This window comes from Anoplolepis gracilipes, chromosome 10 (assembly GCF_047496725.1).
Source record: "Anoplolepis gracilipes chromosome 10, ASM4749672v1, whole genome shotgun sequence".
Lineage (NCBI taxonomy): Eukaryota > Metazoa > Arthropoda > Insecta > Hymenoptera > Formicidae > Anoplolepis > Anoplolepis gracilipes.
Window position 1 is genome coordinate 5224044 of NC_132979.1, and position 13571 is coordinate 5237614.

The window sequence follows — 13571 nt, forward strand, 5'->3', positions numbered from 1 at the left end:
CTTTGTATGCAAACTGCCACGTAAAACATATAGAGGAACGATTTTATACGTATCCCATTGATCACAGAAATCTTATTACATTGACGCGTGATTTACCCGAAAACGTAATTGATAAACAGTTAGCTAAGTGCGTATTCTTTTCATTTTCGATATATAATAAGTTTCCTATGTAAAAAATTTAATGTTTTAAATAAATTAAAATTATTATAATATAATAAATTATTGTTCTGAGACAGAATCGCTTCATCATGGCCGAATACATACACATTTACGAAAGCCATTGCGGAAACACTTTTCAGAGAAGAAAGAGGAGATTTACCAATTGGGATATTTCGACCTGCGATAGGTGAGAAATTTAATTAAATTATTGTGTTCATTTTTTGCTCATTAAAATTTCTTAAAATTATATACATTTCTTATAGTTATAGTTATATCATTTTCATATTATGTTGTATAAAAAACATGTGCGAAATATATATCAAGTTCAGCTTTATCGTAGATTTTTATCGTATGTGCAATCTTGAATATTATCTTACTTATAAAATACACATTACATATTCAAAAGAGAAATGTCCATGTTTTATGAACAAAACAAAAGTGTAATTATTGCCACTTGTAACAAATAAATTATCATAGTATTATTGCAAAAAAATAAAATTTTAAAGTGATAACTTAATATAAAATCGCAAAAATATTGCAGATTACTATTAAGCGCAAATTATTGCGAAAAAAATAATAAATATTTTTTTCAGTCATGCCCACTGCTAGAGAACCGATCGTTGGATGGGGTGAAAACTTGTATGGACCAAAATCAGCAGTACACTATTCATCTTACTCGGTATCATAAGAATTACTTGGTGTGATCCCGATATTCCAGCGAATTTGGTGCCTGTTGATTTTACTGTAAACGCTTTAATCGCTAGTGTATGAGATGTCTGTAATCAATGCAGGTAATATAATTAAATATTATGAAGGAACGAATTCATTATATTAAAGATTTTATACATTTTAACATACGTCATTTTCATAATCAGTTTCTTTATTAAATAATTAAAATAATCAACTGTTTATGTAATATAATATAATCAATTTTATGTTAAACAAATTAATAACATTAAAAGTATTCGAACGCATGGCTTATGATTAATGAGCGATCTTTAAGAAATATATTTAAATTTTTATAGGAGAGGCAAAGATATGTTAATTTATAATTATATATCAGCTAATTTTTATAGGAGAGGCAAAGATATGTTAATTTATAATTATATATCAGCTAATGCGTCAACTTGGATCGAATACATCAATCAAATAATCTGCATAAATCAGAAATATCCTTTGAAAGATTCTGTGTGGTTTCCAAGTATTGTTTTAAAAACATGATAATATGCCGTTTAAAGTTTACACTTGGTTCTGTCATTTGCTTCCGGCCTTTCTTGTAGATACTGTAAGAATATGTATAAGTCGTCGCCCGAGGTATTGTAGAAACATAAATAAATATTAATTATTCGATTGCGATTATATTTAATAGTTTGTCTCAAAACTGCATAGCTACTTACATGTAGAAAAAAACTTCTTTAGATTTTATAAAATTTGTGCTTAATATAGTCAAAAAAACTACAATAGTTTATTTGGAAAAACTAACAACACTATTTGATTTTTAAAATTACACATATCTTATAATATTATTTAATTCGACGAAATAATACTTTCTTCAGTCAATAAAAATGATGTTTTTTGTGACATAATGTAAATCGCATAAAATAAATAAATTCTAACAATTATTAAGACAGATCGTTCTCTCTGTATATATAAAATACGACAAATCGCTTAATAACATTATATATATTTCAGAATGTGGAAATTGTATGGTAAAATACATAAAGCTATAGAATCAATTGGATATTTTTCAACTAAGACATGGAATTACACCGATGATAATGTTCAAACGATATGGAATCTTTTGAATAAAAGAGATCAGGAAATTATTTTTATTCAACATGAAGGAACTTGACTGGACCAAATATCTCACTGATTTTCACAAAGGTATATGACTTTATTTATTAAAAGAAGATGACAATAATTTGAAAATCAGTCGTATCAATTATAAAAGGTAAAAAAGTTTTTTTTAATCTTTATCAAAGCTAATTTTGTTTTTAATATAAAGATTAAAATTCTCTTAAAAACAAAATCATAAATTTTAGGCTTTACTGAGCACACCAAATATTTAAAACTGTGTTTTATTTTTTTCCACTCTTTGGATTATTTGGAACATATTCGTTAAAATATTTGAATATATTTAAATGTTTGAGGTTATTATATGTTTGTTTTAATTTAATAATGTTATATTAGTATGTACATTTTTGGTTTACATACATGATAAGAAATTTAAATTTTTTATTTTTATTCATTTCTTGTAATAATAAAAATTTCACTTGTCTTTAGTTTTTATAATTATTAAATTTTTAATATTAGTTTTCACTTATTTGTGAATCCATCGTGTATTATTTTTAAACAAAATGTAATAACCCTTAATTATTATTTAAAAAATCCTCCTTTAATATAATATAATGACATATTGTTAAATTATTGGTCAGATTTATATATATATTTCTTTATTTCTTACATTAATCAAGTTAATATAATTACAGGAATTATCAATTCATTGATTATTATATTAAATAATCTTGTTTTTTGCGTTACATAAGAATTGATGAATGTTTCATAGATTATCGACACTATATTTATTTTCTAATTTAAAAACTAAAGAGATCAAAATAATGTTTGTACACTTAACGGCGATACATCTATTATGTGGCCTGATGCTGTTTACAGTGTTTAACAAGGCTTTTTGCGCGTCTATCGAATATACTCTGATAAACGATACTCCCCGAAAATTGAAAGTTTTTAAAAAAAATCCCTTTTCTCTTTCAAAAAGAGCGCGTGTTTAAATTTTTAATATTAATTGTATTTAATATTATATTATAATTATATAATTTATATTATAAATATATAATTTAATATTAACTATATTTTGGGAAAACAAATATATATACACACATTTGAAATCAAATTTCTCCGCAAGGTTTAGATAATACTAGAAATTAATTAAGAAATTTAATTTCAAATCAATAATAGCGTTGATTACCCGGGAAAAAAAGTTGGCCATATATGGATTTTGTCAATATCTGATCATGTCTTACCAAGTATAGTCATATATGATATTATATGATAATTAAATAAAGTCATATGATATCATATATGATTTTATTTAATTATCATATTATTATATATAACTATATTTGGCAAGATATGCTCAGATATTGACAAAATCCATATATGGCCAATTTTATATGGACTTTTTGTCCCGGGTAAACACAATCGCTCATACACATGTTCAGTTTGAATCAGCTGACAACTCTGACGAACTGTCAAATTACATCTGCACCTTATTTTCTGACAGGTGATATCATCTAGCGTCAGCGGAGAAAACTAAAAGGCATCACCCAGATGATAAAAAGTGGAAAGAGATAATCGTCGATAAATCCAGCATTGTATGCGAGATGTCATTGGCGACGTCGATATGCGATGATCAACGTCGAAACCGCAACTAAGGAAACGGTCGGCAGAAGCGAATTCCCTCATCAGCATCAGGCGCGGTTTCAAGACCGTCGACGACGACAACGACGACGACGTGAGAACGTGACGGCCGCTTCGACGACGTATAATGTGACACTGCGTGTCTTCTTGGTCGTCGGAAGCAGGACAGTAACGCGCGCGCGGGGCCAGGGTCTCGTCCGCGATCCCTTGGAGTGAGGGAACGGGTGAACGAACAACACGAACGACAACGAGTGGGGCCTCACGCACAGTATGGGCATAACCTGTCAGACGACGGCACGTTGCAGCGCTCCGATCCATCGCGGTGGAGCCTACGACGGAACGACTACGGCCGTCAGGTCGTCCGCCGTACAATATACACCGTGATGATATGAATCTCCGGCGACGATCGCGTTGAGAGAGAAGAGCGACCAGAACAAGTGTCCGTCATGTACCACTATCTGCATCTCAGGAGTCGTTTTCTGCAGACCCTGATCCTCGCGTTGATCGGCCTGACCTTCTACGCGTATTATCGTACCACCGTTTATGATGTTCGCCAGTACAGCTTGCCACGGAACACTAGTGAGTATTTTAATGAAGGAATTGCATTACGATGATACTGTTACTTTGACTTTAAATGAATAATTTAATGATCTAAAGGAAATTATAATTCAAGATAATATACAATTCTGTATCCCTAAACAATTATTATCGTATATCTATAAGTTTGAATTGTTTAGAAATTCTTACATTTTTTATTTTTGTCAAAGAACATTTATATCATGTATTAAGACTCTGATACTCCAATCTAATCAATGTTTTTTTTTTAAATATATTTAATATAAATTTTTAAATTGATAATTGATCGAAATTTCAGGTTTCTCTGTGTATCAAGAAGGCCTCCATGTGCATACAAATCTCAGTGTGGACACACGGTTGACAGCAGCAGCCAGGAACTCCATCTCAGACAACGTGTCTCTGAGTCCGTACGCAGGGCACAACGCGAGCAACAACTCCGCGATCCCCATCACGACGCTGTCAACATCCTCCAGCGCGCAGTCCTCCGCGTCGTCTTCCGCGAGCACGTCGATCAGCTCGAAGCAAAGCGCAAACGAGAAGCTTCAGGTGGCGAAAGTTGCCAATGCAACCAAGTCAGCGCCGATCGCGATTCGCAATGATTCGGCGCGCGCCATATACGAGGCCGGACACACGGTGCCGATTCCTGAGCGCTGTCCAAATCTCGGCAAGGAAATGGAACTGGTAGTAATCGTGATGTCCGCGCCGACACATCTCGACGCGCGAACGGCAGTCCGACAGACCTGGGGACACTTTGGCCAGCGCAGAGACATGAGCGTGCTCTTTATGCTTGGCACTACTCTGGATTCTAGAGTGGAGACGGTCCTGCGAAAGGAGCAGAACATGTATAATGACGTGATACGCGGGCGCTTCCTCGATTCATACTCGAATCTCACGCTCAAGACCATCTCGACATTGGAGTGGGTGGACACTTATTGTTCCAAGGTGAAGTACCTGTTGAAGACCGACGACGACATGTTCATCAACGTGCCGCGATTGCTGGCATTCATTAACAAACATGCAAAGGACCGTAATGTGATATTTGGTCGACTCGCCAGAAAGTGGAAGCCCATCCGGAATCGCAAGAGCAAGTATTACGTGTCGCAGGCGCAGTTCCAGCAGCCGATCTTCCCGGACTTCACCACCGGACCGGCGTATCTGCTGTCGAGCGACACGGTGCGTCGTTTATACGACGCTGCTTTAGATCAGACGTACCTGAAATTGGAGGACGTGTTCACTACGGGCATTGTCGCACACAAGCTCGGCATTAAACGCTCGCATGCCAATGAGTTCCTGAACAAGCGGATACAATACACCGCCTGCAACATCCAGCGGGGCATCAGCATACACATGGTCAAATACAGTGAGCAGTTCGATCTCTGGAAGAAGCTGCTCGACGGTAAGAGCAAGTGCAAGTGATAACTACTAGCGAGGCCAAAGGCGACGAAGGTCCTACGCTTGACCCTGGCGAACCAAATGATACAATCGTTACCGCCTTAATGCGATTCGAGTGCCCGGTTAAACGCCGACCGCGGCTGTATATAGCCGTCGTTTCACCTCATATACGTAGTCATACACGCGCGTCAACACACGCATACACATTTGGCTCAAACGCGGAGAAGAACTCGGTGACACGCGTATAAACTATAGTCGGAGATTGTATGTCGCGGCACGAGAGACTTGAAGATTTCGCCGCTTAGATTTTTACACGATGCACCAAACGTCTCACGACTCAGGCTTTTCTCACAGGAGTCGAGAATGAAAGTGGTAATCTTTATCTCAGACGAATATGCTGTAAGATCGAATCTGTAGTTTATCTGTTTTGAAAATCTCAACAAATATTTTATTTTATCGCGCGTAGACTTAATTATAAAATTATATTTTGTAATATAAACATTTTTTATTTTTGCGAAAAAAGGGGAAATGTGTGTGTGTGTGTCTCTCTTGTAGTTCTCTTAAAATAATTATAAGAGATTCCATAACTTTCTCGATTCCTGGTTCTTTTTATGTCCCGGTGGTAAAATCTCGTATATATAATCACCCATGTTTTCATTGCATATTTAGCCTGTATATCTAATTTTCGTTCTGTACTTTGTTTACGACCTATATCCGTTTTTGCATTACACATACAAAACAGAACAACCGCATCCGACGCTAAATATGCGAGCAGAACACGGGTCAATATTTTTATTGTATAATGTAGGAAGAACGTTATTCGTATAGAAAAGAATTCCCAGGAAATCTTTTGTGTAATCTGCAACCTCGTTACGATTACACGGGTACTCATACACATGTAATCAAATTAATTAAAATCTCTAATCAGCTATAATCAGGTCACAGTAATATGTAGTAGTATGTATCACATATCACGCGCTTTCTCTTGACGAGAAGAATCCGAAAGCAATCTTTCCTAAACGAAAAGTCGATATTTCTCATTACAGTGTCATTTAATATTTATAGTACCTTTAACGAATGTATATAGTTTTTAATAGCAGTTTATTAATTTTATTTTTACAAAGAATTAAAGAATTTTGTTTTTATAAAAATTGAGGCCATGATTAAGCTTTTATAATTACCAATATACTAAATATTAGCATCAAAGTGTTAAGAGAAATATATTGCTTGGATATTTGAAAAAAGGCCTGTTTTATATAATATTATAATATTCAAAAATTGAATTTATATTTTCGTTGAGGAAATGATGTCTCTATAATAATAAACAAATTTTTTTTCCATTATTCTTCAATCCAAGGTAAAATAATTGAGGTAGTTGAGTGAACGGGATGACATGATGATAATATTACCGATAGTAAAAAACTAAGTTAATTTTATATTCGTATAATATAACGACACGATTATTAAAAATAAATCCGCGATCTAATAATTTCATAATAATTATTAATTTTATCATTACGTTCACGTTCACCCGACAATCTCAGTTAAAATTACTCGACCTCGCGCACAAGGGAGTAATTTCACCAGCAAGAATATACGTACATTCGAAAATGGCGTGATTTATGTAATTCTAAACGCTTCGGCGCTTCGGCAGAATCGTTTCCTGCAAGAAAGTTTTGCCGCGAAGAGTTAATCTGCGAGATTGTGTCGATGTGACGCGCATATTGCATCAATCGAGCGCGATACACGAGGCATAAAATAAATGTGTCACGAATGAATGGAGTGGCCCCGGAGCACCGGCTTCCCTTCTCCGCCGAATTATTATCTAGTCATCGTCTAGATAATGCGTCGCGCGATAACGCGGGCGAAACTCGTGCGCTCGATATCGACCATACCTTCTATATGTATATTCGAGGCATTCGTTATCGCATTTTTTTTCGTATCCTGCGGAAGTATCGTAGTATATATTTCCGTTCTCGGTGCCATACGTCCGAAGCACGATTACTAGATTTTTTGGAACCCCTCGAGGCGCGATGAAATAATAATGGACCAGAGCCATAAAGTATTTGAGATTCTCGATTATAAGTAAAAATAACTCAATCGTTTTCCAATGATAAGATGGATAGTTTTTATTTTTTAATGATTTTTATGATGATTAAATAAATAGCTATTTGATTTTGATTACTGTTAAATATAAGAATACGAATCTTAGTTATTTCATAAGTATAGTTTTTATTAATATTTTCATTAATGTTAATTTCTTATTATTGGAGAATTATATTTACTTATAATCTCATTATCTTGTCCGCACATTGGTCACAATTAGTTATTTTTATATCTTATTGCATCGGGGGCTTACATTGTGTTCCTGCGTATTTTGTTTAAAAAATCTATTTTTATATTATTATTGTAATCACTTTTATTTTAAATTTATTCCTTTATTATTCTTACATCTCTTAAATTCGCCAAAAAATTGATTAAAATTCCCACATCAATATTCTAACGAGTTATTATATAACATTATTATATAATAACTCCTTATTATATAACGAATATTTGATAAAGATCAAAATCATAATGCGATAGAAAAGAAAAGATAATTTCTCATAAAAAAATAAGTACACATTCATTTTAAAATTATTTTATATTTTATTAACTTAGCAAATATATTTTTAAATTCAGAAGAATTCATTTATCAATTTTATATGACGTGAAAACATTTCGACACGTAAAATATTTACAAAATAAAAAATATGCGTACATATATTAGAATATACGTATACATTAAAATTCTAAATAGAATAATTTAAATTATATAACCTTGTATTGTTAGAATATAAATTTGATAGTTTAACTAAATGTAAGACGATTTTAAAACACATCATGTGTGCTTATTTTTTTACAAAAAACTATCTTCTCTTTTTTTAGTACACTATTAGATTTGTTAGAATTTTAGTTTCGAAATCTATTTCGTTCAATCTCGTTAAATAAACAAAGACGGGATATATTTTTCTGTTCGTCTTCTGCTTCTCTTGGGTGCCGTGAGAACGCTCGCTCGAAAAATCGCGCGCGAATTGTCGCGAATTAATGAGCCCCGAAGATCAGGTCAAGGCTTCTCCGCTCGGTTGCGATACAACACGTAGTAGTCCAATTGTGTCCTTGGCACGATTTTTCGCCAACACGTCGAGAAGTATAAAAGGATTTTTATGTGCAATAATCATCGTTTATATCGGGATTAAGGAAATGTTTTTCCATCCCGATTAATTAGAAGATTACAGCGTAATCTTTTCATACGGGAGAAGAAATCTTGTTTGATCCCGAGGATATCTAACAACATCACTTAGTCTACTGTATTTCGTTGAAAAATAACATTTCCAAGAGAGACTTTCTCTTGCAAAAAAAGATAGTGGTATAAAGGATAAAAGATATTTTTGAACCGAACGAAGACGATTAGATTATTTGCATGACTCATAATACCATTATACGCTGTACTAAAAAAAGATGGGTTTGCTCACGCGAAATATGTATGGGCATTCATTTATGTATTCATTTATGTATTGCAAGAAAGCGCACAGTTTCTCGGAATAACAGATCGATCCTGCAGATTTAGTATATAGACAAGTTCTTGCGAGGATACGTCATCGTCGCAAAACGGATCGGCATCGACGTTCTCTGAACCAAAAAAAAAAAAATTACAAGTTAGAGTCATTTAGTTTTGACACGATAGTATACGTACTTACATGTTCTAGAGAATCTGCAGTATTGTACCATACGTATATACGTTCTCTCTCGTTCATGATAGGCACGTCGCACGATCATTGCGTATCCGGAGATAACAATTGTCACACTCGTCGTAACGCGCGATCGTGCGACGGATAATAATTTATTTTCAATCCTCTCCTCGCGCGCTCTCTTTCTCTTTTTTTTTTTTCTCTACAACCAGTAGGCTAAGGGCTACTTTGACCAAACACCTGATTAATTTGTTTTCCTTTTCTCTCTAAGGTAAAAAATTTATAAGATGGAAAAGGAAAGCGAATTAATCGGAGCTTGATCGAAGTAACTCTAAGCTAGCTAAGTGAGTTGCATTTTATTTTTTTATGTATCTATATTATATTATAGAATGTCTGTAAATGTGTGAGATTAATTAATTATTACTCGTTCATTATTTGAAACATTCGCGAGATGACTGATTAAATTATCAATCATCTGGTTTGAATTCTTCCTGGATTAATTTTTATGCTTGAAACAATTTTTATTTTTTTTTAATTAAGTAAATCTTTAATTATATTAATTATTAACGTTTTATGACAAACTTTGTTTATAAAAATATAGAAAAAGTACACATATATATATTTATATTATACAAAAAATTGTAAGTATGAGTGTGAAAAATCTAAACAAATGGACACTTCTCGGGCTCGTTACGCTTTTATCGCATTGCGAAATATGTAACAACGCAATTCGCGCAGGACATCCGGTATGGATTAAGACGCACGAGTCAATGAAATTAGCATTTACCTTGCAAAATGAAAGCAAGGTGAATAGGTGAATTAAATGCACATGTGTATCGAATACGTATGCGAATTACAATTGCGTTAAATAATTTACCTAATTTTATAATACATCGGATGTAGAGACTCGTCATATTAAGCGTAATTATTTTCTTATTATATTATATAATTTATTATATTGTAGCGATTGTGTGTGATGTTCAGCTCTTGTACGAAAGATCTACGAAGCGCATTTTAGTTTTTAAAAAATCTTAAAAGACACTTTATAAAAATTTATAAAATATCTGTGAGAAATGTAATCTACGAAATCTCTAAAGTAAGATCTAAAATATTTTATAAAACGTACGTAAGTATTAATTCGAGTCAAATCAAAGAGAAAAACCTTTTACTTCTTATCGATTCTCAACGACACGCTGAAAGAAGCGTATTTTATTAGCTATATCTCTTATGCGAGACTGATGTTTACGCGAGAAATAAAGTGATTATGCGATTATTCTTTACCCTTATCATCATCGTAGAGTTATGTGTGACGTTCTAAGTTGCGAAGAAAACAGGAAAAAAAGTATTAATTTTTACACGCACATCTCGCGCAACATGTCGCATATCGCGCGTGTCGACGACTTGATTTCTCACATGATATTACTGTCATTTTCAGTGATAAATGAATGTCTCGAAGCATTATTTAGAATTTAAAGTGATGTGAGAAATCGAATCGCCCTGAAGTTCATGGAACGAAAAACACGCGGCCTGAACATTTCCTCCCATTTTACGATAAACGTTTGAGATTGTACGCGTTCCAGAACTTCGAATATATTTTTTATTTCGATATTTATAGCGTAACACTCAGATATGACAAGTGCTCAATCATTGTTTGAAGAATATAAATTCTTTGCTCATATTTATCTGCATCTCGTTATTTAAATCCATTACGTCTTGTTTCAGAAAGAAGAAAACCAATGGTAATCCCAATCGATATTTTATTGAAAAGAAATAATTTATCATTTTTTAATACACACATAATCTTTATTTTTTCTCCATTATTTTTAATTATTTCTGAACATATATTTACATCTCAGAAATTTCGGTTTTAATTTTAATAATAAACATATTAGTTATTTTTTAGAATCAGATTTTTCTTCAAAGAAGATTTTCAAAAATTTTGCTCACAATGTTTTTCTGATACGTAACATATCTGTGATTAAATCTCGGTAATTTAAATTCACATAGGGAATTCCCGAGGCATTAATATTGCATTAGTCCAATTGCGTAACTCGGGGCCAATTTATTCATCTAATTCGCAATCATCGCGTTAGGCCACAAGAAACGTCTTGTCGCGTTGTCATCCGTCATCGCGCCGTCATAAGTACATTCGTAGTGCAAAGGACTAAGCGGTCGATTCGCAAGCTGCACTATTGCAGCGGCGTTATCGTTGGATCTCTGTAACGAGCCAACAATTTATATGATTCTATTATTCTAAGTGTCAGATATCAGATCCGCGACCCGCTCGAACTATTGCTCGGTATACAATATATATGTTAAAGGCAAAGAGATTAATGTAATTTACGGCGTGGCTATCCTTCGCGGAGAAACGTATATCAGGATTATTTGCTTGTTGTTGCAGTCGAAAGCGGTAATTCTAGTCTTGCGTTACGCATCGAGATCTTTCTAATGGCCCGCAAAGTTCGATATATTTTTTACTACGTATATTTATTTTACAGACGGATTTGCTCTCTCGAAAGTGAAAATTTCATCGAAATTATATTTTATATGCTCACGAGTTATATACACGCGATTTTTATCACTTTAACTTTCCGCTTTCGAGATCGAATAACTTACAATTTTAAACTGATCTCTAATTAAGAATATATATATATATATATATAATCTCATATATGTTATTTCACTTCTTTTTAATTATTCTCTCTCTCTTTACAGGGTTTTTTTTTAATACGAGATCAATAATAACGCGAGTTTACACTCAAATGAATAAAGAATGCACCAGTGTGGGCATTCATTGTGTAGAAAGTATGCATATTTCATCCGACATACTTAAAATTAACCGAGAGTGGTTTCAAGTTACTTTCATCTTCTATAGCGAATCTGAAATAAGAGACACTCAAGCGTATCAAAAGCTCCATCGAGGATCTCCGATTTATCGTTACGTAACATTAATCCTCTCAGAGTAATTATGGGATAAACACAGATAGAGATCGGCATGAGTGGTTTGCTCTGAATGAGAAAGAAGGGGATATAATCAGAGCGGGGGCAGAATCTAGGGAAGGGGGAAGGAGGGAAGAAAGGAGCAGGTACGGAAAAAGAGGAGGAGGAGGCGGCACAGGGAGAACGAGATGGCACAGTTTGCGCAAACCGCAGTAATTAAATGCAAATATTCCGCGTGCTGCGCTTGGCAAAATTAATATTTGACATCTGTCGCGCAACTTGGTCGGTCGGGTCGTTCCTCCTTCGAGGAATCGACGATTGCTGATGCTGTTGCTGCTGCTCTGCCCGATAATGAGCGGAAAGTTGGGTGCACGCAATCGCTGCCGACAAATTGGATAGACTAAAAACATCCCACCCACCACCCGGTGACGGAGAATTAACAATGGAGAAATCTCTCTCTCTCTCTCTCTCTCTCTCTCTCTCTCTCTCTCTCTCTCTCTCTCTCTCCCAATCCTTTTCAACAACGGCGGATGGTGAACTCTCATCGTTGCCGGCAAAAAAGTAATGAGATCAATAGTAATTTATTCGACAAAACCGCTTTATATAATCCTTAAAATTAGAATTAATTCCAGATTAATTTTAAATTGAAATTAGATTAAAGAAAATTATTTAAAAGAATGTTGAAATGAATATTTAGATCCTATTATTCTTCATTCTTCATAAACGGATAAGATTCTTAATTTCTTGAAAATGTGGAAGTTGTAGCGATATAATATTGAATTTTAAATATTTTATGTGTTGGAATAAAAGAAACAATTTATTCTGAAACATATTCTAATTTAGATTATAGAATTAAATTATCTAACTTTATCGAAAAAATTAATAGAAATAGAAAACTGTCAAAGAATAAAGAAAAGATGTTAAACCATATCTCTATTTACATCGAAAATTTGAAACTTTATAATATTAAAGAATAAATTTTCTCAGCTATTCTTTTTATAATTCAGAAAACTATAATTACATAAAATTATATATTTAAAATATTAAAAATTTAAAAAACACCAGATATTTTTACCTATCCTTTTAATTTGAATTCTCTTATTAATTTATTTTCTGATTCTCTTACTATTTAAATGTTAATTATGTCTCTAAATAAAGAAAATAAAGAATCTCCAAAGAGAGAAATAGGAGTTTATCCCTAATTTCTCCTTCGTTCCTATCATAACATTTATTTCCCGGATAATAGCGACGATAAGAAACTCGATTGACTAACTGACCACGATAAATCCCCTTTCATGTTTCGTCATATAATACATATATATCTAAAACTTGCTG

At 33.4% G+C, this 13571-nt stretch overlaps 1 protein-coding gene across 1 annotated transcript; it reads left to right on the plus strand.

The window, feature by feature from the left end:
• Positions 1-935: 935 nt before the first annotated feature.
• LOC140669970 (beta-1,3-galactosyltransferase 5) lies at positions 936-10974 on the plus strand. The gene is made up of 5 exons (XM_072900239.1): positions 936-950; positions 1236-1473; positions 1852-2043; positions 3461-4176; positions 4472-10974. The coding sequence occupies exons 4-5, from the start codon at positions 4044-4046 to the stop codon at positions 5587-5589; spliced, it is 1251 nt and encodes a 416-aa protein (XP_072756340.1). The 5' UTR covers positions 936-950; positions 1236-1473; positions 1852-2043; positions 3461-4043; the 3' UTR covers positions 5590-10974.
• The last annotated feature ends 2597 nt before the right edge of the window (positions 10975-13571 follow it).